Source organism: Trichomycterus rosablanca, chromosome 16 (assembly GCF_030014385.1).
Source record: "Trichomycterus rosablanca isolate fTriRos1 chromosome 16, fTriRos1.hap1, whole genome shotgun sequence".
NCBI classification, from domain to species: domain Eukaryota; kingdom Metazoa; phylum Chordata; class Actinopteri; order Siluriformes; family Trichomycteridae; genus Trichomycterus; species Trichomycterus rosablanca.
This window is the reverse complement of record NC_086003.1, coordinates 3,398,962-3,421,064: the sequence shown is the minus strand read 5'-3', so window position 1 is coordinate 3,421,064 and position 22,103 is coordinate 3,398,962. Positions and strand designations below refer to the sequence as shown.

Genomic DNA, 22,103 nt, shown 5'->3' with positions numbered 1-22,103 from the left:
CACATCTGTTCAGTGCAATCATCAGCTTCTCTATTCACCGGATCCTTGGTTCTATTTGGTTCTTATTGAAACCCCGACAGCACGGTGCTGTAATGACCGGACCTGGCTTCCTGTGCTACAGCTGTGCTGTTATTCAGGCTGGATGTGTTGCAATAGTCGGAGTGTGCTGAGTCAGGAGCGCCAACTCATTGAGTCCAGACCCGGTGCTGTCGGATCATTCAGCTCCGATTTCTGATTATTATCTACAGAACAGAATCACAGGGATCGGACGGGATCTGAGTTCATGCTGTGAGGAGACAATTGCGCTGGATTTTTTTGTGCACGTTGTTTTGGGTTGAAGTTGCGCCGCGCACTGCGGGATCACCGGTTCTGATCACTGAGCGTTTGTGGGATTTTAAGGGCTCTGATCGCTGGAGCATTGCGCACAGCACCGTCTCATCTGGAGGATTTTAATGAACCAGTATCAAGGCTGTGAAACTGGACCGGTTCGGCTGGTAATGTGGTATTTGGATGGATTTATGCGGCCGAGCTTGATTGCGGAAAAACGTGTGATGGGAAAACGTGGCGCTTAAGGACGTGATTCATGCTTACAGCACAGGGCACCATGTAAGTGCTTCAAATGTTCTGCTATTTATTGCATTATTGATGTCCCATAATAATAGTAATAATGCAAGACCTGGATATTTATCACTCCCTCAATGACAATATAGAACGCATTTGCTTTTGCAACGTGTCTCTAATGTCTAATAAGGCACCCACACCCCCTAACATGGGGATTCCTTAATAGTCTGTCCAACTAATGGCTTGATCTTTTATCCCTTTTATTACCTGTTCTTCTGTAACACAGGTTGTCCAGTCCAGACCCCAGTCTTGTCTGCAGGTCCATCCACATAGTGGCCCTGGGCAGCGAGTGTCCCGGAGGACTGGGGTCTGGAGAGGAGTCCGTCCCTCCAGTACAGGTGCAAGGAGGACTCCTATGGAGCTACCTGGGCCGTGGAGCCAGGGAGCTGGACCCCACATCCACCACTCCATCCAGACACCCGCTAAACCCAGCTTTTATGGAGTACCAATCCAGAGTGTTCGGAGATGTCCGGGTGATGGTGCGGGACTGCTCCAGCTGGGTGAGTTAAAGAGGGAGGGGAGGTGTAGTAGCTGGTGTATGTGGTGGAGGTAGGTGCAGTGAGTGTGAGTATGGTGCACCAAGTGAAGTTAGTTGGTATGGTTTGAAAGATCACTGGGAAAAAGTGTGAGTGAGTAAGTATGGTTTCAGGGGTAACTACAAACCCCATTTCCAGAAGAGTTGGGACAGTGCAATAAATACACACATCTGTTAATTCTGTTTTGTTAATTCTCTTGAATCTGACTGTTTGGCTGACATAATTAGTTGTATATTCTAATTACAAACAAATTTAGTATTTGATTCAAGAAAAGTTGGGATGGGGAAAATAACAGTAAAGAGTTTATTTTAGGTATTTAAGGTACACTGTTTTAAAACATTCCACATTAACCAGGTGAATTGGTGAAGTGAGGATTTGATATAAAAGGAAGATTTCTCGATGGCTTAGTCTTTGCAAGCAACAATGGGTCATGGCCAATCATTTAAAAAAGAACATGATAATTTAGGTCTCTCACCATCTACTGTACATAATATTGGGAAAAGATTTTTGAGCTTGGAGAATTTCTAGTCCATACAGGCCAAGACTGGAAACCACTGTTACATGTGTGTGTGATCTTTGTGCCCATAGATAGTTCTACATGAGAAACCGTAACGCCACTGTGATAAATATAGCCACATGGGCTCTGGGGTACTTAGGAGTAGGGGCTCTGTAAACTGTTTCACTTAACTCAGTGGTGAATCCTAAATGTGTTTATTAACATTTATAAGTACTTATTAACTTAGATTTACAATGTTAAAGAACTTTCTGTCAAAATGTGATGTGGAGAAACACACTGAAAGTATTTAGGTACCCAGAACCCAGTTTCTCCTCGTTTCTCACTGTTTCTCCTCGCTGTATATGCTAATTATATGATAGATTTTGATTTATGTGTTCTGTGTGGAGATTCCGATGATGGATACTTAGATGCTGAAACTCTTGCCTAATTGCTTTTTCGATCTGCCCTCAGGACTTGTTGGACAGCGACTGGGCCAGTGTGCGGAGTGTTTTGGAACAGGCTGATATCGTGGTCATAAAGTACTCTGTCAATGACAAACTGGCTTTCCAGCAGGTGCGAAACGGCTATGCTCCTCGTCTCCGCCCCCTCTTGCGGCACTGGGGTATGCCCGTTATCCTGGTTGCAGTGGGGGCTCGGCTGAATGGTGAGAGATGGATTACTGATCCTATACAGCTGACTGTATGGAGTTTGAACCCTATATGGCCCAAGATATATGGACACCCCTTTTAATTATTGAGTTCAGGTTTATTAGCCACATCCATTGGAAATAGGGCCATAAGATTAATGATATAAATTATAGGCCTCCTGTTAAAGGTAAAAAAGGGAGAGGATGCCATATATATAGAAATACATGATATATATTCTTTCTTTATTTACTTTACTTTATTTATTTTCATTCTGTGACTGTAAGGGCGCGTGGGGGTCTTCTAAAGTACAAAGTATAAGTGAAGTTACACTTTGGCTTCATGAGTATTTGACCACAGTAATGGCTGAACAATTTAAGGTTGTACAGTACAAAAGTACTACAGTATAACAGTACGTGGCCTGTAATGTTAACCCAAGCTTAATTGTTTTTGCATGTGTAGTTGACGTAGTTGGCATATTTGCAGGTACCCAGAAGTAAATATTTAAACTGAATGCACCCAGAGACCATTTATGTGAAATTAGTGGAACAGCAGCGGCTCTGTATGCTCTCTAGCTGACCTTTCAGTATATAACCCATCAGGGTTTGATAGTAATCTAGTGCTGCAGTGGTGTTTACCCCTAAAGACTCATGAGAGGGCAGGATTAGTGTGGTATGCCAGGTTAGTGCTAGATCATTGGCAAACGTGGAGAATATACTGTTACTGTTATTGAATGCTGAAGATGGTAGGATAATTGTGCAGCTTTGTGCACAAGTGGGCACAGTCACACTGTTGCCAGTTGGAAGCAAATGATTTATTTGAATAATACATTGTAATTAATTTATCATATTAGCAATAAGTGTGTTTAAAGCACATTTATTTATAATAATTACAAGCAATGACCACATAATTTTGGCCATATAATTTAGATTTAGTCTTAAAAAGTTAAATTTGTGTTTTAATTTGTGTTTTAATAAGAAACAGAGAGTGAAATAGTTCCCAGCTGGTAGATTCTGTGTTACAGAGCAACATTGGTCTTCTGTACCAGGGTTAATGTGAACGGGAATGCTGACTATAAGCCAGGCTTAACTACCCAACATCAATGCCCAGCCTCGTGTATATTCTTGTGGCGGACCAGAAACAAACTACCGCAGTATGATGTGTTTCAAAATCTAGAGAACAGTTCTCCAGAAGGGTAAATACTGTTAGCAGTAAATGGCTCATTAATCCAAAACTTGGAATAATGAATCCAAGGAACTGTGTTGCTTGCATGTCCACATACATTTGGTAACACAATACACTTTTTACAGCTCTCAGACTGCTTGTAAGCCTGTCATCCGTCAATACTGTGTCAATATGAAATGCCGTGATCCTTTGTAGATCAATACTGATAAGACACAAACATTCAGAAAAAGAGAGAGCAATGTTTTTCTCCAAAATAGTTTGAGGCTCTTTTGACTTAAAATCGAATCTCTCAGTCTGATGTTGAGATGCCAGTTTTTAGGCTCTACATAATAAGCCACCTTAAAAGGAAGTTAGTTGCCCACAGCCACCAGGGGCCCTCATAACTATGTTGGATTATTAGATGATGTTATATGTTATGACTCCTTTTCGGATAACTAGCAAAGCATAAAGACGAATGCCTTAATAACTAGAAAAGGCTTAGATCAGCTTGATACAAGACAAAATCACAGAATTTTGAGTACTAATCACATCTCAGTGCTGCTAAATCCTTGAATTATTTTCTTTTTTGTGGATTTTTTCCCCTTTACCTCCCAATCTACTCATTTCCAATTTCGGACTGTGAATCCGCTGCTGCTTGCACACCCTCAGATTTGATCAAGGAGAGCCGGATCACCTCACGTCCCCTCTGACAAGTGTCCAATAACTCAGACTCCAACTGACAGCTCCTCTTTAATTTCCTCCCGTATTAAACCAGATGAAGTGTTATTATCAATCCTTTAATCATTGTATTACACCATAAAATCATTGGGATGGGGTCCAAAAAGGTTGGTGTGTGCCCAAGTAGCACGTTCTGAAGGTGAAGGTGGGGTTGGAGTAATATATGACGTGTAGGGCCCCTGACTATATGATTCACATTCTGAAGTGCAATGATTTTTCTTCCTTTTTCTCTTTGTCTTTTTTCTTACTGTTGCCGTTTTTTCCCCTTGAGCTTTTCCCCTCTCATTTTTTACCCCTCACTAGTGTTTATCTTTTTCTCTCTGTCTCACCGAGACACAGCACACCGGGTTCCTGCTTGCGTCTGCTGATTTATATTTGTGTTTGCATTCTGACGTAACAGTCGCGATTTTTTCGTCCCACATGTTTGCATAAGTACGACTTCTGAAACGTGATGTTTATTCATGAGTGGAGATGTGTTAGCTTGTACTGGAGCGTGAATAAATTTAAGTCCTTGTCCAAAAAATGTCCAAAAAAAGTTACAGATGTTAAGATCTAAATTAAATGTATAAAATCTGTATACTTATGATATTATGATACACCAATGAGGCATAACATTATGACCACTGAGAGGTGAAATAAATAACACTGATTATCTCTTCATCACGGCACCTGTTAGCGGGGGGGGGGGGATATTAGGCGGCAAGTGAACATTTTATGTTAGAAGCAGGAAAAATAAGCGAGCGTGAGGACTTGAGCGAGTTTGACAAGGGCAAGATTGTGATGGCTAGACGACTGGGTCAGAGCATCTCCAAAACTGCAGCTCTTGTGGGGTGTTCCCAGTCTGCAGTGGTCAGTATCTATCAAAAGTTGTCCAAGGAAGGAACAGTGGTAAACCGGTGACAGGGTCATGGGCGGCCAAGGCTCATTGATGCATGAAGGGAGCAAAGGCTGGTCCGTGTGGTCCGATCCAACAGACGAGCTACTGTAGCTCAAAGAATTCAGAATGCTGAAGAATTTAATGCTGGTTCTGATAGAAAGATGTCTGAATACACAGAGCATTACAGTTGCTGGGCTGTTTTCCTTTAAAATTAGCACCTTAAATGAACTTCAAGAAACTTCTAAAAGAAAGTTTAGTGGTCAGTCACTCAAAAAGGTTGAGTTATTTGGCCACATTGGCCAATCGTATAATTAAAGAGAAAAAGGTAAGTCATTCCAACCCCAAAACACTATAAAGCGTGATAGTGGTAGTATTATGCTCCTAAAGGTGAATAGAATAATGAACCCTGGATGCAGTTAAGTGTTCCAACAGGACAGTAACCCAAAATACAAACTAACTATTTTAGAATGACTACAGTTGAGCTTTTGAATGACCTTCCAAGTTCGGAAATATGTGGGCTGTATGGAACAAACATTTTTCTTTTGGTTATTAAAAGTGGCTCATCTAGGTCAAAAGACCTAAGGGACATATATCCAGACATTATGTATGTAAACATTAATGGTATGTGTGTTATTTACTTTTACCGCATTTAACTGCCTTATATCTTCTTTCTTTTCTCTCTTGCACTGGCGCTGCAGATGAAGGGCCTCCATGTACGTGTCCCCTGTGTGCTTCAGACTGGAGCAGCTGTGTCCCCCATGGTGAGGGGCTCCAATTGTCTAGAGACCTTGGGGCCACATACCTGGAGCTACCTTCTCTCAACAATTTCTTTGTTGGTCGCTACTTCGGCAGCGTGGTAAGAGTCTTCATGCAAATAGATTATGGTATAAAGTATGTACATTATAATGCCACAAGTATGTGGACATCCTTTCTGATTAGCGGATTCAAATATTTTTTTACATTCATTGTGATAAGGACAACTGCATAGAGAAAAATTTGGCTGTTTGAATCTGTGCCACTCCTTTCCAACTTCCAAACTGCCTTAATACAAGAATTTGGGTGTCTAAATACGTTTGACCTTATAGGTAATGTATGATTTATGTGTTTGTATGTGTACTGACTAAATTACAACCATTTAATGTCTGTACTTGTTTAGCTTGAATACTTCATGATTCAGTGTCTGAAGCAGAAGGCTAAAGAGAGACCTGATAAGAGACGGGGCAACAGGTTTAATGAACCCCGCCCTCCTCACTTGGACCAACCAGGTATGGAAAAAAATTAAGGGCAGAATTTGAAAACACAGCAGCTATTACGATGGCAAAAAATATTTCCTCATAGACTTAAATTATACATAGACAGTTATATTTCTCATTAAAATTATAGAGATTTTTTATTGGTATATGTCTTTATTTTACTCTGTTGTTTTATAAGGAACACAGTTCAGTAGGACCTGGCCAATGGGAATAATTTGTTGATATACATTTTGGAGACTTAAATTCAAGATACATCAACAACCAGGGTGCAAACAGGACCAAACTGCACTAAACTGCACAATTTGTATAAATAATATGATTTCATAACCTACATTGTATTGTACGACACTAACTGTGTGTGTGCAAATGGAAGTGCTCTTACTGTTATATTCCTGTTATAGACAACAGTGACGTTAAAAGTTAACTTCTGGTGCAAATTGAATCTATTAGGACTTGACGACTTTTATATGAAACACTCCAAAACCCTGCAAAGAGTTCTGACCTTTACCCTATTTAACACCTCTGGCAGTAATGTAAATACCAACTGTCCTGACCTTTACCCTATTCAACACCTTTGGTAGTAATGGAAAGGCCAACTGTAGACCAGGCCTTAACAGACAAGCCTGGAGTCAATAATACCTTTGTTTGATGTGACAAACCCTGAGCCCTGGCCTTAACCCTGTCTAACAGCTTTGAGAGTAATGGGAATGCAGACTAATGTCTGTAGGCTTAGTGGATGAGAATCCCTGCAATCAGGGACCAGAATCTAATGGAAATCCTCTCCAGAAGAAAAGTATGCTTTTATATTGCACCAAGACCAATGGCATGTGGATGTGATGTTGTGTCCACATATTTTTGTTTATATAATGTATAAAAAACCCTGATTTTAGATGTTCCAAGCTAATAAATGTCGTAATATTAGATGGTATATGGAGAAAAAGCCAGAATAATGGAGCCTTAGTGCTTAGGCGTTGTTTCTTGATGCCAGTCCAGCACCACTTAGCTCTTTTTATACAGCCTAGGCCATTCAATATGATGGTTATTGACTCCTGGAAAGCCTGCCAAAAAGAGAGGCTTATAAAAAGTGATGGATGATGGTACAGCAATGATTTATCAGAAGTCTAATTACAATAAGTCTGGGTGTATTTGCCAGATGTGATCTGCTGGAGTTTTTATGTTTTACATTCTCTATACAGCCAAATTTATCGAGTGTACTGTTTGTTTATTTTATGCACGTTATGAATCTTCTATGCTTGATTACACTTTCTCTTGCATGTCTTATTTTTCTATCCCTCTTCCCTGGCATATTTGTCCCTCTTGGCTCGTTACCCGTTCCCTTCACTTTCACTTACATTAACTCGGCTCACACTAATTCGTGTGTCCGTCTTCCTGACAGCTCGGTTGCCCCCAGTCCGGGTGGAGGAGTCCAGCTTCTCTCAGGACCTGCAGTGGTTGCTGGAGCGTGGCGCCCAGTTTGCTGATGTGGTCTTTTATGCCGGGGATTCTGGGAAAGAGCTTGGCTGGGCGCACGCTGCCGTGTTGAGCGCCGTCAGCCCGTACTTCAAACAGCTCCTGGTGCGCAGACAGGCGTGGGAGAGGCCCATGTCCCGATGCGCCTGCAGGGAGAGGGACGGACCCCACTCGCTCCTGTCCACCTGGGATGGGGGTATGGATGATCTGTGTCAAACAGACGGGCACCTGCCCGGGCAGCTTTCCCGGCTGGTGGTGAAGGACACTTTGCTGTGTATATGCATGTGGGAGATGCTGATGTTTCTCTACAGAGGTGAGCACCCGGTATTTTATATTATAATCATAATGTATGTTTTTTAACTCCAAAAAAACTGTCAGACGTCTGGAACTGACTTGAACTGATTGATTAATTGATTGCTTATTTAGCAAACCCAGATTAGTGGACATTAGTGGACTTTTCTCTTTTCTTGTGTTTATGATTGAGCTCTAATTTTGCACTCTTATAGTGCTGCTCTTTAGCCTTGATAAGCTATTTTATGTTTTATTATCTTTATTTTTATGTTTCACCCTTTATTTTTATGTTTCTTACTGCACTTACTTTTTATAAGCTAATTTACTTAATATTTCCTTTTAGTTTTTTATGTTCTTAATTATTTATTCTTTATATAAAGCACTTTATCTCGTTGGTTTTAATTTCATGTTTTTTTGTTTGTTTGTTTATTTGTTTATTAGGATTTTAACGTCATGTTTTACACTTTGGTTACAATCATGACAAACTATAGTTACTCATTACCCAAGGTTCATCAGTTCAGAAGTTTTAACATCAAACACAGTCATGGACAATTTTGTATCTCCAATTCACCTAACTTGCATGTTTTTGGACTGTGGGAAGAAACCGGAGCTCCCGGAGGAAACCCACGCAGACACGGACCGCTCCACCTGGGAATCAAACCCAGGACCTTCTTGCTGTGAGGCGACAGTGCTACTAAACGAGCCTCATGTTCTTTTAATTGTAACTATATTTACAAAAAGCCTTTCTGAGGTTCTAGATCTCAGGAATTATTTAAAGCTTTTAATTTTTCCTTATGTAAAGCACTTCGAATTGCCACTGTATATGAAAAGTGCTATACAAATAAACTTGCCCTGCCTTGCCTATCTGTTAGATCATTGGTGTAGAGGGGGCAGGACAGGCTGCTTTATGTTTCTGTTTATAAGGGCGTAAGATACATCCACCTTTTTGGACCCTGACCAGAACGAAGCAGTTAGTTAGTCAAAATCAATGAATACAATGATCATTATTATACTAAATATTGTTCCCTTTTATTGCTTGTATTTGTTGTTTCACCAGATTGTGTGTGTTGTTGTGAATTAAGAGGTAATAGATTAATTACAGACCTCTATGGAGATGTTTATTATTTTAAATGCTTACAATATGCATTCATTAAAAATAAACAAGGAAGGAAATTAGTTATTTAATGGTGCATATTATAAAGATGCATTTTCGGCTTCTCTCAGTATTCTTCCTCACTAAAGCGCTCTCTGGTGAAAGTAAAATACCGCCGGCCTGCCTCCCTTATCTCCTCTGCTTCACGCACTGCAGAGGGACTTTTGTTTCGCCGTTTCATTACTCGGAGGGATTTATATGGCTGGTTGAGCGATTGTGAGTGAGTGAGTGTGTGCGTGTGTATGCAAATGTGCAAGTGTGTGTGTGTGTGTGTGTGTGTGTGTGTGCACCCTTGTAACCTTGGTCTCTGAAGCTGAGGAGGGATTGAAGGGGAAGAAACATAAACACAAACTTACACTGAAGGGGAGGGAAAAGTGAGAGAGACAGAGACGAATGGTAGAGAGAGATAAAGAAAAGGAAGAAAGTGGGCGGGGTGAGAGGCTGAGCTCTGTCTCCATGTGGGATGTGCAGCGGTTCTAGACCTGTGGTGCTGAATACGTAATTATGATTCTTCTCTGATTTTAGCCGTATCCATGCAGCGGCTGGAAGCCAAGATCGAGGCTGAGAGGAAATATTTATCACTGCCGCTATAAGCCAGAATCATTAACGCAGAAGTGAATGTAGACGCAGCTGAATCAGAGAGTCTGGCCTTAAGACTGAGGGGATTAAATGAGAGACAGACACATTAATCAGTATTACGAGTAAAAGAATGCACCAGTGGGATCATGATGTCCTGAATTATAGCATCACTGCGCAGACGCTCTACACAGACACTCTTTTTGTTTGCTTCAAGGACGGTTATTCCATCAAATGACAGTGACAATGTCAACAGTCCTCTGTCTATTCAGAATATAGATTATAAATACTGTGAGGTGCAACGACAAGTTACTATTTATTGGAAGGTCATGGGTTAGAGCCGCACCACTGCCAGGTTGCCTTTGCTGTGCCCTTGAACAAGACCTTTAACCATCAGTTGATTGGATTGCATTCAGTTACAACTGTAAGTCACTTACAATAATAAAATCGGTTGTGTAAAGCCGTAAATGTAAATGTAAGGAATGGCATTTTCCATGACATGTTAGCTGAATATTTTAGGGGCAATGGTAGGTCAATGGTTAATCTACTGGACTAGTAATCAGAAGGTTTTTGGTTCAATCCCCACTACTACCAGGTCCTAAATCATTTGGACTGTATGATGTCACAGTTGTAAGTCGTCTTGTGCCATAAATGTAAATGTCCACACGTTAAACGCACATTCTGCTTCAGCCAGCGCAACCAAAACAGGTATTAAGACTTCGTTACATCCCTGCCCCCCCTACACTGCATTGTCTACATCATGCCTTTTGCACTACATCCTCGTAGGCCAAGTTAGACCACAGACTCACAGACTAGCGCATGCATACTTCACCATGAAGGAACAGCTATACTCCAATCATTCCTCTCTACAAGCAACAGTGCTTTCAAGTTATCCCTGTTTATATAGGCACAGAAAAGCTTGAGTCAATCATAATCAACAGCTTAAGTCAAACACAGACCCTGATTTACTAAGATCCCAAGTTGTGTGCAGCCTAATAAATTGCGATTTACTATACACTCTTTAACCAAACGTATGTGGTCACCTAACCATAAGCATGTTGGACTTCACTCTTCAACTTCAACTGTATATTAGCTGGGGTTTTAAATAGGGGCTTGAGGGGTGGATAGACTTTACACTAGAGTTGTCGTTCAAATAATTTTCTCTATTCAGCACATATGTGAGATTCAAACTTTCTCCCCAAGCAAGTCTTTCATGATGACTCAGTGCAAACGTGTGTGTTTTTCCATACAGGAGCCTGGGAATGGGAGTTTCTGGAAGAGGCTTTGGCGGAAAAGCTCAAGAACCCGTTAGCAGTGGCCCAGCTGATGGAAAGAATACGTTCATTCGTCGGGAAAGAGAAGGTACCAAGACGAGGGACAGTTGCTAGCAAATGGAAATGTTGTGGGCTGCTTAAAAGTCTTTGTAATTTGGAATACAATAGTGAACTTATCTTCTGTGTGTCTTTCTGTCACAGGTTTCGAGGGACGTATCGACTTCCCGTTCCCAGCTAGGTCCTCAAACACTGGGGCACATCTTCAACTCCCCCCTCTATTCTGATGTCATTTTTATGGTGCAAGGCAAGTGCTTTTAATCGTGTCCCTATAGATTATTTCATGATTGATTCATGAGTCTTGGGATTTTAGTGGTTTTTGCAATTGCTATGAACACACACAGTACTTCTTTTGTTCAAAATACTGTACTGCACACCTCATATTTGGTTATGTCTCCCTTAGCTCTTTTTATAGACTTTTGATAGTCTTCAACAAGCTTCCGGCACAAATCTGGTTGGATTTTTGACCACTAGATCTGGCAAAGTTCAATTTGAACCTGAACTACAATGGGTGTCCACATAAATTTGTCCATGTAGTGTAAATACTGATTTCTTTTTTACACCAGATAAATTGTACAGAGGTGTATCTCATATTGAAAAAAGTATATGGTACACATAGAAGTCTTTTGTCTGCTTTTAGGGAGTGTACTGCCTGCACACAGAGCTGTTCTCGTGGCTCGGTGTGATGTTATGGCTGCCATGTTCAGTGGGAAGTACGCCGAGGCCCGGAGCCGGGTGGTACCCATCCACGGCGTCTCCTCCGATACCTTCCTGGCCTTTCTGGAGTATCTCTACACCGACACCTGCTGCCCAGGTGCGCCACAGCACTTACTGCTCGTCTCTCTTACACTAGTGTTGTCTATAAGATCATTTATTAAGCTGGTAAAGTAATTGTTTATTAAAAAGAGGGGTGAATACAAATATTATTTGAAAAAATGTAATCATTACACATAATGCACACTCAAACTGGTGACTGAAAATATGCAATATGCAATGTCAGAGTGATATTTAAAAACAGCTTAGGGGATTATTACCTTTTTCAAGGCTCTTTATCTCAAGATTAACTTGAGTGATGTTGAGTCTGTCATCATTACACCACTAGTTCTGTCACGGCAGAGCCCTGATTGATGTTGATGAATGTTGTACTAGAACCAAACACAACAGCGTCGTGTAAATTCCAATACAGAAACTTGATTTGGATTTGATTGCCTCTGTATAAATATGAGCAGAAGTACAAATGTACAATCTATCAGCTGTCAGAGTAATGGATGCTATGAAGAGTAGACGATGATTGACAGATGTGTGTATGTGTGTGTTTAGCCAGTGTGTTGCAGGCTATGGCTGTACTGGTTTGTGCAGAGATGTACCAGGTGAAGCGTCTGCAGCACCTCTGTGAGGTGTGTGTATGTGCTTATTTGCAAAACATGCCCAGCCGGGAGTTAGCATCCACCAGCATCAGCGTGATACGCCTGCTGAAGAGAGCAAAGGTGGGTTCGAACTGTAAATTTGTCTCACTGATCAACAGGACAGGGGCTCTGCTGTGCTGACCTCTACTGACCTTACATTGTTCAAAAAGGCTGTCAGGCTAAGATTTAACACAACATTGCCCAGCCCGACTAATAAGTCAAGAGGCTAAACTAAATGAATATGGTTTTATTTATCTTACAACGAATAAAACAGGAAAGGGCAAATCTATTAAACTGTTTCCTCTGTTTGGAGATTATGGCTCTCAGTGTGGTTCGGTGGAATCCTAAAGTCTAAAAAGTGTCTTTATATTTCTGTCAAAATTTGGCAGATTTAACAAATTCTTAGATGGTAGCATAGTGTTCCTATAGAAACTTTAAGGTGGCTGTTGACCTTAATGGTATGGCTAAAAATGAGTTTCATCCTCACTGTTGGTGTCTGAGTTTAAATCTCAGATGTACTATGGATCGGCCGAGCGCCCATACAGACATTATTGACTGAGTCAGAGGGGCGAGGCTGACCATGGTTCTTTCTGTGGCCTCTGCTAAGTGGATGGAAATGCGATACTGCTCTCTCTGTGACCCTATCTTTGTCAGGAAACATGCACACATGTCTGAGGGTCACGGTGGGGTTTGCAACGGAGGAAATTACAACTGGGCAATTTGATATGACTGGATTGGAATAAAACAATGCGAATGCAAAAGTGGAATAAAAAATGAGTATCATTAGTTATACTAATATTCTAATGATCTGCATCTATTGAATGTACCTAACATGTAAAAATAGATCATCAGAAATTAGTAGTTAATCATGTTCAGTATTTTCATTTTTAACGTACACACGTTCACCTCTTTCACTGTCGTATTGCAGTATTTGTAGAAGAGATCACTGTATTACTTTTTCCAATAATTTTAGTGTCACAATGCTGACCAGCTCTACGTCTGGCTCCTCCACTTTATCGCCAATAACTACCTGATCTTCAGCCACAAACCCGACTTCCTGGAGCTATCAGGTGAGCTGTCCGAGTGTCCGAGAGACCACCTGGGTGCATGTTTTAAATAATTACAACATACTGAGTGTCATTGTTAAAAGCTAAAAAACATGTCAGATTGGCGTGAACTAGACCTAACAGCTGTTACAGAACATAAAACCTGCAGAGAATGCTAATGCATGGTCAACTCCAGTGGGTACCGGATATATCACATTCAGGAATACACCAGGGTTTTTACATCATTCATGGATGCAAGAAGGTTTGTGAACCCTGTTATGTTTTGTATATTATGACAATCTTCAATTATTTCTGCAGCTGTTTTGTTTGTTTGTTTGTTTATTAGGATTTTAATGTCATGTTTTACACCTTGGTTACATTCATGACAGGAACGGTAGTTACTCATTACACAAGATTCATCACTTCACAAGGTTATATCGAACACAGTCTTAGAGAATTTAGTGTCAATTCACCTCACTTGCATGTCTTTGGACTGTGGGGGGAAACCGGAGCACCCGGAGGAAACCCACGGGGACATGGGGAGAACATGCAAACTCCACACAGAAAGGACCCGGACCCTGCAGCTGTTTTGTTTCTCTGACTGAATAATAAGTCTTTTATGAATGTGAGGTTTCTCTCACATGAGTTGTGGGACTCGGGTCAGGTTTTGCCATTTTGGGACAGTGGCCAAATTAGTCTGCCATAAATAACTGTCAATTACAGGTGTCCACAAACGTTTGCTTTTTTGGTACTTACCCATGAAAATGTGATCTGATACTAATTCAGATTATAGACTAAACATTGTCTAAATCCAGTAAAGCTTTCTGTATCTGCTGATCAGATTTATTGTTTTAACTGCCCTCTTCAGGCCATGCAACACCATTTTAACAGGGTTCAGATCTGGACGCACATTTTGTTTCTACTTCCTCTTTCTAAATGATTTATTGGTCAGCTTTGGTTCATTATCCCTTCATATTTGTTAAGACAATTTCTTGATACCTATTGTATGCAATTTTCCCTTAATTACTGCTACTTTAAGGCTGTGTGGCAGCAAAACAGCCTTAAACAACATTACAGTTTGAATGAAATAACATAACCAGACGTTTTTAATACAGAAGGCCTCATCTCTGAATTGTAGAGCGTGAAATAACTCAGGGGTTCACAAACTTTTTTGTAGCCTGGACTGTGCATGATTAATCGATTTATTTATAAGGCATTAAAACTTTTGGTGCCATCAGTTTAGATGGAGTGTGTTTATTTTTGAGACTGGGATAAAGATCTTACATCATTTATAAATAATTAAAGCATAAATCAGGGAAATACCAAATGTTTTAGACTGTTTTTGCAAATACAGATTTAACAACTGACAAAAATGATCACAGTATAAAACAAGCTTTTTAAACACTAGACATGATAAATGCACAGTTGTATACTTGTGCTAAAATATTGGTGGTGGTGGCGCTGCAGCTAAAAAACAAAGTAGCAAAGAAAATGTGTTTTGCAAATCAGTGATTAGGTTTATCATCCAAACATTCAAATTGAGTAACACATTCGGTTGAGTATTTGAATTTGTCTTTAAATGAATAATCAAACATATTATATACCAAATTAATCTTTACCATTTGTAAAAGTTATATACAGTCATGTGACAAAGTTAGGACACCCCATGAACACCTTTGTCTTTTTGAACAGTTAAACATATGAACATTTGAGCTTCTATTGAAATGTGCTGAGAGATAAAGCTTATATATACAAAAAATTTTTTTTTTAATTACTTTTAAACACAAGTTAAATGTAATGAACAAAAATGTAAATTTATGTGAGTAAAAAGTTGGGACACCCCCACATTTATTACTAGTTGTTTCTTTGTTTATTAGGATTTTAACGTCATGTTTTACACTTCGGTTACATTCATGACAGGAACAGTAGTTACTCATTACACAAGATTCATCAGTTGACAAGTTTATATCGAACACAGTCATGGACAATTTTGTATCTCCAGTTCACCTCACTTGCACGTCTTTGGACTGTGGGAGGAAACCAGAGCACCCGGAGGAAACCCACACGGACACGGGGAAAACATGCAAACTCCACTCAGAAAGGACCCGGACCGACCCACCTGGGGATCGAACCCAGGACCTTCTTTCTGTGAGGCGACAGTGTTACCCACTTAGCCACCGTGCCGCCCTTTATTACTACTTAAAATGTATAAAATTAGAATCAGGTGCGCCACATCAGCTGCAATGATTAGACCATCGTTAGAGGACACTGGAGTTTTATTCAAACCTCTGACATTAGTTTGGTTTTCTTATGGGGTGTCCTAACTTTTTCACATGACTGTAAGTATTTATTTAAAATGACCATCACTGTATTTTGTGTATTTACAAAAATGTTAAGACGACAATATCTTGTGAATAATATCTTGTTTTCATTTAAATACAAGCCGAAGTAGATTAACAATTCATTGTTTTTAATGTTAATTTGCATTTTACTTGCTGCTAGGTATGATTTGTCAATCCTTACAAAAATAATCTGATCAATTATGTTAAGGAAACAGATCCTGAATAGTAATTTAAAAAACAAAATAACACAACTTTCTGATTACAGTTTATTTCCGTTTACAATTTATTTACTTCAAAATGGCAGACATGCAATTGGAAATTTAAGTGCTAAAAAGTGCAAACAGAATAAGCATAAGGCAGCCAGGTAAACAGGCACTTAGGTACACATATGGATATGACGAGGGTTTGGGGTGTTGCTTGTATTTCTTGCATGTGGGTATGAGAATAGAGAGGTTTTGTGTTGCTGTGTTTTCTGCATGGTCACGGTGCTGCTGTTGGACAGATGAGGAGCGGGAACAGGTGGAACGGTTGCGCTGGCCCTCCAGAGGCTACCTGCAGGAGCTCAGCGAGTATCAGCAGAGCAGACGCCAGCTACGCAAATCCCGCTGCAGCATTATGTGACCTTGAGGAGGGAAGAAGAGGAGAGTCACAACCAAACATAATTCTGATGCACTGTGGCTATAGAAACTGTGAGAGTTTGGTGACAGGAGCACAAGGGAAGGACACTGTGCCATGAATACAGACTCTCTCATGGTGCGACAAGGATCTGGATTTTTACATGAAGATGGACTGGGACTCCAAATACAGACTTCTGACTATCATAACCTTGAACTAACTGCTGAGTGTACTTGGCTGGACATGCATTCAGAAAGCCTGGAGGCAAAACATGGAGTTACTATAAATGCTATTATTAATGAGTTTGAATGCAAGAATCTGATTTTAATATTAAAATATTACTATTTTTATCTTCCCAACTGTGATTCTGCCTCACAGTAAAGCCGATGAGAGAAGCACTGGTGTGCATTCCTTTTTTGCGTCTAAAGGATTACACTTTCTTAGGTGTCCCAAATAAAATACAATAAAATACTAGATGGACAAAAGTATGTATGTGGACACCCTTGGTAATTACTGAATGGAGGCATTTCCACCCCACATATCTTATAAGGTGTATAAAACCAATTTTAATTAATAACAAGCTTCCAACTTTAAACTTGTGTTACTTAAATAGCAACTCATAGCATTAAAAGTTATATAGGCTTTGGGAAACAATCAGGGCAGGTAGATTTGATCTTTTTCCTTTTTTTTGTTAAATCTATTCAGAGATTATTCTCGCTGTGGTTTGGTGGAGTCCTGGAGCCAGTACTTTTGAACTCTTTCCAGATATTTCACCTTTTTTCTCTCAGCTCTTTTCCCTGGATGGTATAACAATCTGCAACCACACCAGCCCTTTGTTTTAGTAAAGTAAAGTGAGATTTATATTCTACAGGGATGGCTGAGGTTAATTAACTAAATTGGCTTACCAATTATACTCGGTTAATTTAGTATTAATATTAATTCAGTAACAGAGGGGAGAGTTCCTTTTTTCAAAAGGGTGATAAGCATCTAGGTAAACAGCGTTCTTAAGTTATATTTAAAGAATGACATGACGTAAGTGTGTATTCGCTGGCTTAAGTGGTGGAGTGTGTGTTGTACATGAAATACCCAGGATTATGCAATGAATTTTCTACTTGGAAATACAGTTGTTAATTAATAAATGAAAGAATTGTATGTATGTGTTTAGAAGGTTTATATATATCTATGATATGTTTTTGATTTACAAACACTAAGATCAGATATGACACAAATTCAAAATATTAACATACAAACTCAGATTTTGCATTCAAACGCAGGTGTATAATGGCATAATTGTAACTCCGAAGCATAAACTTACTAAAAGCTGCAATAAACTTTAATTGTATTAAACAGGGTAGGGTCAACACATACTGTCAAAAGATGTCAATCACATGAACGTTTATTTCATGGTTTATTACGCACCTTCACAGGAAGACTTTTTGATCTGTGATTTACTTTTGCAAAGCAACTTGAATAACACCTCAGATTGTTATTTTTTTCCATGAGATTATAATTTTACTGTGATTTTACTATTTTTATAACATGTACATCTGATTTTTTTATTTGGGAAATGTATAATATGCATTCACGCAGTATTTATAGATGATGTAGGTTGTTGAGCCTGTAGCCTGTTCTGGCTGTCTAGTGTAGTACAGTTCTGTCAATCTTCATCTCAAACTGAATAAAGGCATTTTAGAGGGAACCCATTGTGAAGTGAATTCTGAGGTCTAGTGTGTTCAGATAGATATTTTTGTTTGATGTTTAATGGAGACACACCAGTACCAGTGTATAGTGTATTTGGGAGACTTACATCGTCTTATCACTGCAGAGCTCCAATTTTCTGCAGCTTGCCCTCGAGTGTGCCACTTTTGTGAAGTGCCTCCACATCACTGCCTCCTCCGATACACTCCTCACCTATGAACACTCGTGGCACCTGTACAACACAAACAATGCATTCAGTTTAACACCAGCAACATCTGGCACCAAAAAATCCAGCCAGCAATTCAAAGACAAGATACAGGGTCTCTCTTTTGTATCTAAAGTCTGTCTTTTTCCTTAAATAGAACTTAATATGCACGTGTGATACATCTATATTTAATTTTATTAAATTTATCCAGGGACGGCACGGTGGGTAGCACTGTCGCCTCACAGCAAGAAGGTCCTGGGTTCGATCCCCAGGCGGGGCGGTCCGGTTCCTTTTTGTGCAGTTTGCATGTTCCCCCGTGTCTGCGTGGGTTTTCTCCGGGAGTTCCGGTTTCCTCCCACAGTCCGAAAACATGCAGTCAGGTTAATTGGAGACACTGAATTGCCCTATAGGAGAATGTGTGTGTGTGTGGACCTGCGATGGATTGGCGTCCCGTCCAGGGTGTTACTGTGTGCCTTGCGCCCATTGAAAAGCTGGGATAGGCTCCAGCACCCCCTGCGACCCTAATTGGATAAGCGGTTAAGACAGTGAGTGAGTGAATAATTTATCCAGGTTAGGGTCATGATGGGTCCAGCTTTCCCAGAATCACTGGGTGCACTGTAGAAACACACCACTGGACAGGACACCAATCTGTACAAACCTTATTTCCAGATACATTGGGGCAGTATATTAAATGATGTTAAATATTAATAAATACAGAAAACAGAAAGCTAAAGGTTGTAGTAAGAACTTCGATTGCATTACAAAATAAAAGTCATTACTGTACCTATTCTGTAGGACATTGTACTGCAAATGTAGTACAGCCCACTAGCTACAACCATAATTATAAAAAAAATACTTTTATTTAATTTAATATAAAAAAGAGAAAGTAATTTTATTTTAATGTTTACTATGAAACTAACCCTCATTTTAAGGTTTCAATGCCGTGCCGAAGAAGCAAGCAGTTTGCTCAAGTTGTCACAAAATGTTGAAGAACTGCACAAAAATGTTTATTATATTACATTTCGACTGACTTTGGGAACAAAGAACTGTTATACAGCCTTAAACAATAAAATGCAGACTACATTATTATCATTTTTATATTAACTTTGGCCACCAGGAAACACAGTCCATGACAAAGCACAATGACTGCTTCATACATAACACCAAACTGTATTTAGGTTTATGTAAAATATATCTCCCAATATTTAGATATGCCTAAAATACCTCCCTTATAATATTGAGTTGTGTAATGTTAGGATTTGCAAGTGTTAGTTGTTAATAAGACATGAAATGTTCGTGTTCAGGTCATGGCTACGTGCTTGGTTCATGGAAACATAAACACCAACATTATTATTGAAGTGAATAAACACACAGTAAACTCACAGTCCGAGCCCCTGTGATCTGCTGTAAATAATCCTGTATATCTGCCGTGTCCTGCCGACCGTTGATATCAATCAACTCCAGAAGTCCAGGTTTGAACTTGTATTTGGACAGCACGTCTTTAGCCAGAGTACAGTAAGGACACGACGGCTTCTGGAACACCACCACTTTATTTCCTTTAATCTGCGCTTTCACAAACTCCTGAGCCATGTTGCTTTCTCTTACACTGTTCCGACTCGGTTCTGTACTACGGTACACAAAACACTGAGACTATTCGAGTACCAGGACGAATAAACTGGCTGAAATTTACTTCCAGGAAAAACACGCCTTCTGATCTGATGTGGGTTCAATTCCAAATACAGTAGATCCCTAAATGTGAAGTGCACTAGATACAAGCCGCCCTTCTAATACTGTAAATAAACACCACCCATAATTTACAGGACGGTATTGGTAATGTGCGATACTGTGTAAAGGTGTCAATACCAAGCCTAATCAACTAGTTCACAGCTGAGATACTGACTACAACCCAAATAACTCATAAACCTTAACTATTATTATTATGAAAGATATACAATAAAGACGTGTGCACTCTGTGCAGTACACTAACTACATAAAATACATCACAGCTGTGAGTTTACATCTTCTCTTTTTATAAGCACTCTGTATTTATAACTCTATCATATTAATGTTGTAATTCAGACATTTTTGTAAGTAGCTGGGGGGTATTCCAGAAAGCGGGTTAAGTGATTAAACCGGGTAAGTTAACTCAGAATTAAGGAAAACTCGGGGTTTTCCGTTCCAGAAACCGAGATTAAAGAGAGCCTGTGTCAGTTACTATAGCAACTAACGCTCCGAAGCTAACCTGCTCGCTGGCAGGTTAACTTAAACCTAACCCACACACACACTTCTCTCATGCAAACCCGGCGTGTTCTTTCATCCAGGATCCAGTGGATCCCGACGTGCTAATTATTCGAAGAGATCTTAATCGGAAACGAGTCATTAAACTCAGATTAGTCATTTCCCGATTAATTTCTCTGCGAACCTTTCCGTTTTTTGTCAGTCAATTCGGGGAGAGTGGGGACGGTTGCAACATTATTAATCACAATATTAATAAAAAGGCTTGTTATAGCATTAATTACAACATTATGAATGGAATGTTATGGATTAATATAGAATACCTTTAACACACACACAGTTTAGTAAGCTAAAATAATTTGTGCTTCAAATTAATTGTAGTAATTAACCCCAAACATGATTGTTACTTAAAACAGGGCCTATATATGTATATATACAGTCACATTAATGAATGAAAACCCTATCTGTACACAAGAAAGTCTTTGCAAAATTATGTCAAAGAATGATTTTACTACATATCGATGAATGTTGCAACTGCCCTGTTATGGGTCTATTCAAGTATTATTTTTTACACATTTGCAATATTACATTGTGGATCAGCCCTCACTTCTTTGCAGAACTTTATGCATTGCTCTCCGTTTTTTGTATGTTGGTCCATCCAAAAAGTATGCCTAGCACTGAAACTCTTGTTTGTCTGTAATAAACATCAAAGATGAATGCCACAGAATAACAGGTTTGTCTTTAATAATAAAGATAAAAACTGAAAAGTAATAAAAAAAAATTGCTCTGCACCATCTTAAGGATTCCCAAGGGTTAGTGGCTGCATGGATGGAGCCCACATTCCCATTAAAGCACCAGCAGAAAATGAAAAGGATTAGGTGAACAGCAGACAGAATATCCCTCCACGTACAGGTAGTGACCATTATCTTAAAAAATAAACAAATGTTTTAAATAAAACAGAGTAACATTTAATACACATTCTGCAACTTACTGTTCTCCATCAGATCTTATGTGATGCTACCCACATTACAAATATTGAAGCCAAATGGTCAGGCTCTGTGCATGATCACTGAAAATAAAACAGTGCAACGAGTTCATTTCCTTGTCCTTATTCTTTAGTAAGAACATTTATATTTATACACCCTTCGCACTGACACCCATCTTAAGTTCAAGCAACTGAATTTCTAGCCTTGTCTGTTTTATATGCTCCACCTGAGGATCACACTTTGCAATTTGTTTCTCCAGATGGACCTTGTATAGATCATTTACTGTTCTAAGCTGAGCTTTGGATGTGGATGGTCCCTCATCTGATTCGGGACTGCCCATCACATTCTGTTAGAGGACAGTCACACACATTATCATGGTAGATCAAATGAAATGCCATGCTCTATGTTCAACATATCCTG

General features: G+C 39.6%; 2 protein-coding genes across 2 annotated transcripts; one reads left to right on the top strand and one right to left on the bottom strand.

Annotated features, from left to right (window-relative positions):
* The first annotated feature begins 443 nt into the window (after positions 1-443).
* Positions 444-18,265, top strand: rhobtb3 (Rho related BTB domain containing 3). The gene is made up of 12 exons (XM_063011162.1): positions 444-606; positions 848-1,121; positions 2,125-2,317; positions 5,775-5,932; positions 6,233-6,341; positions 7,726-8,112; positions 11,072-11,181; positions 11,295-11,397; positions 11,791-11,964; positions 12,471-12,637; positions 13,530-13,626; positions 16,447-18,265. The coding sequence occupies exons 1-12, from the start codon at positions 584-586 to the stop codon at positions 16,563-16,565; spliced, it is 1,914 nt and encodes a 637-aa protein (XP_062867232.1). The 5' UTR covers positions 444-583; the 3' UTR covers positions 16,566-18,265.
* Positions 16,197-20,161, bottom strand: glrx (glutaredoxin (thioltransferase)). The gene is made up of 3 exons (XM_063011161.1): positions 19,846-20,161; positions 18,367-18,489; positions 16,197-16,566 (listed from the first exon to the last, which is right to left on the bottom strand). The coding sequence occupies exons 1-2, from the start codon at positions 20,050-20,052 to the stop codon at positions 18,376-18,378; spliced, it is 321 nt and encodes a 106-aa protein (XP_062867231.1). The 5' UTR covers positions 20,053-20,161; the 3' UTR covers positions 16,197-16,566; positions 18,367-18,375.
* Positions 20,162-22,103: the final 1,942 nt, after the last annotated feature.

What these genes read in the sequence shown, in the direction of transcription:
- glrx (XM_063011161.1), bottom strand. Translation starts at nt 20,052, where the DNA reads ATGGCTCAGGAGTTTGTGAAAGCGCAGATTAAAGGAAATAAAGTGGTG. An exon ending in AGATCACAGGGGCTCGGACT is followed by an intron (nt 18,490 to 19,845) that starts GTGAGTTTACTG and finishes TGTGTTGTACAG; the next exon opens with GTGCCACGAGTGTTCATAGG.
- rhobtb3 (XM_063011162.1), top strand. Translation starts at nt 584, where the DNA reads ATGCTTACAGCACAGGGCACCAT. An exon ending in CATTCGTCGGGAAAGAGAAG is followed by an intron (nt 11,182 to 11,294) that starts GTACCAAGACGA and finishes TTTCTGTCACAG; the next exon opens with GTTTCGAGGGACGTATCGAC. An exon ending in CACCGACACCTGCTGCCCAG is followed by an intron (nt 11,965 to 12,470) that starts GTGCGCCACAGC and finishes GTGTGTGTTTAG; the next exon opens with CCAGTGTGTTGCAGGCTATG.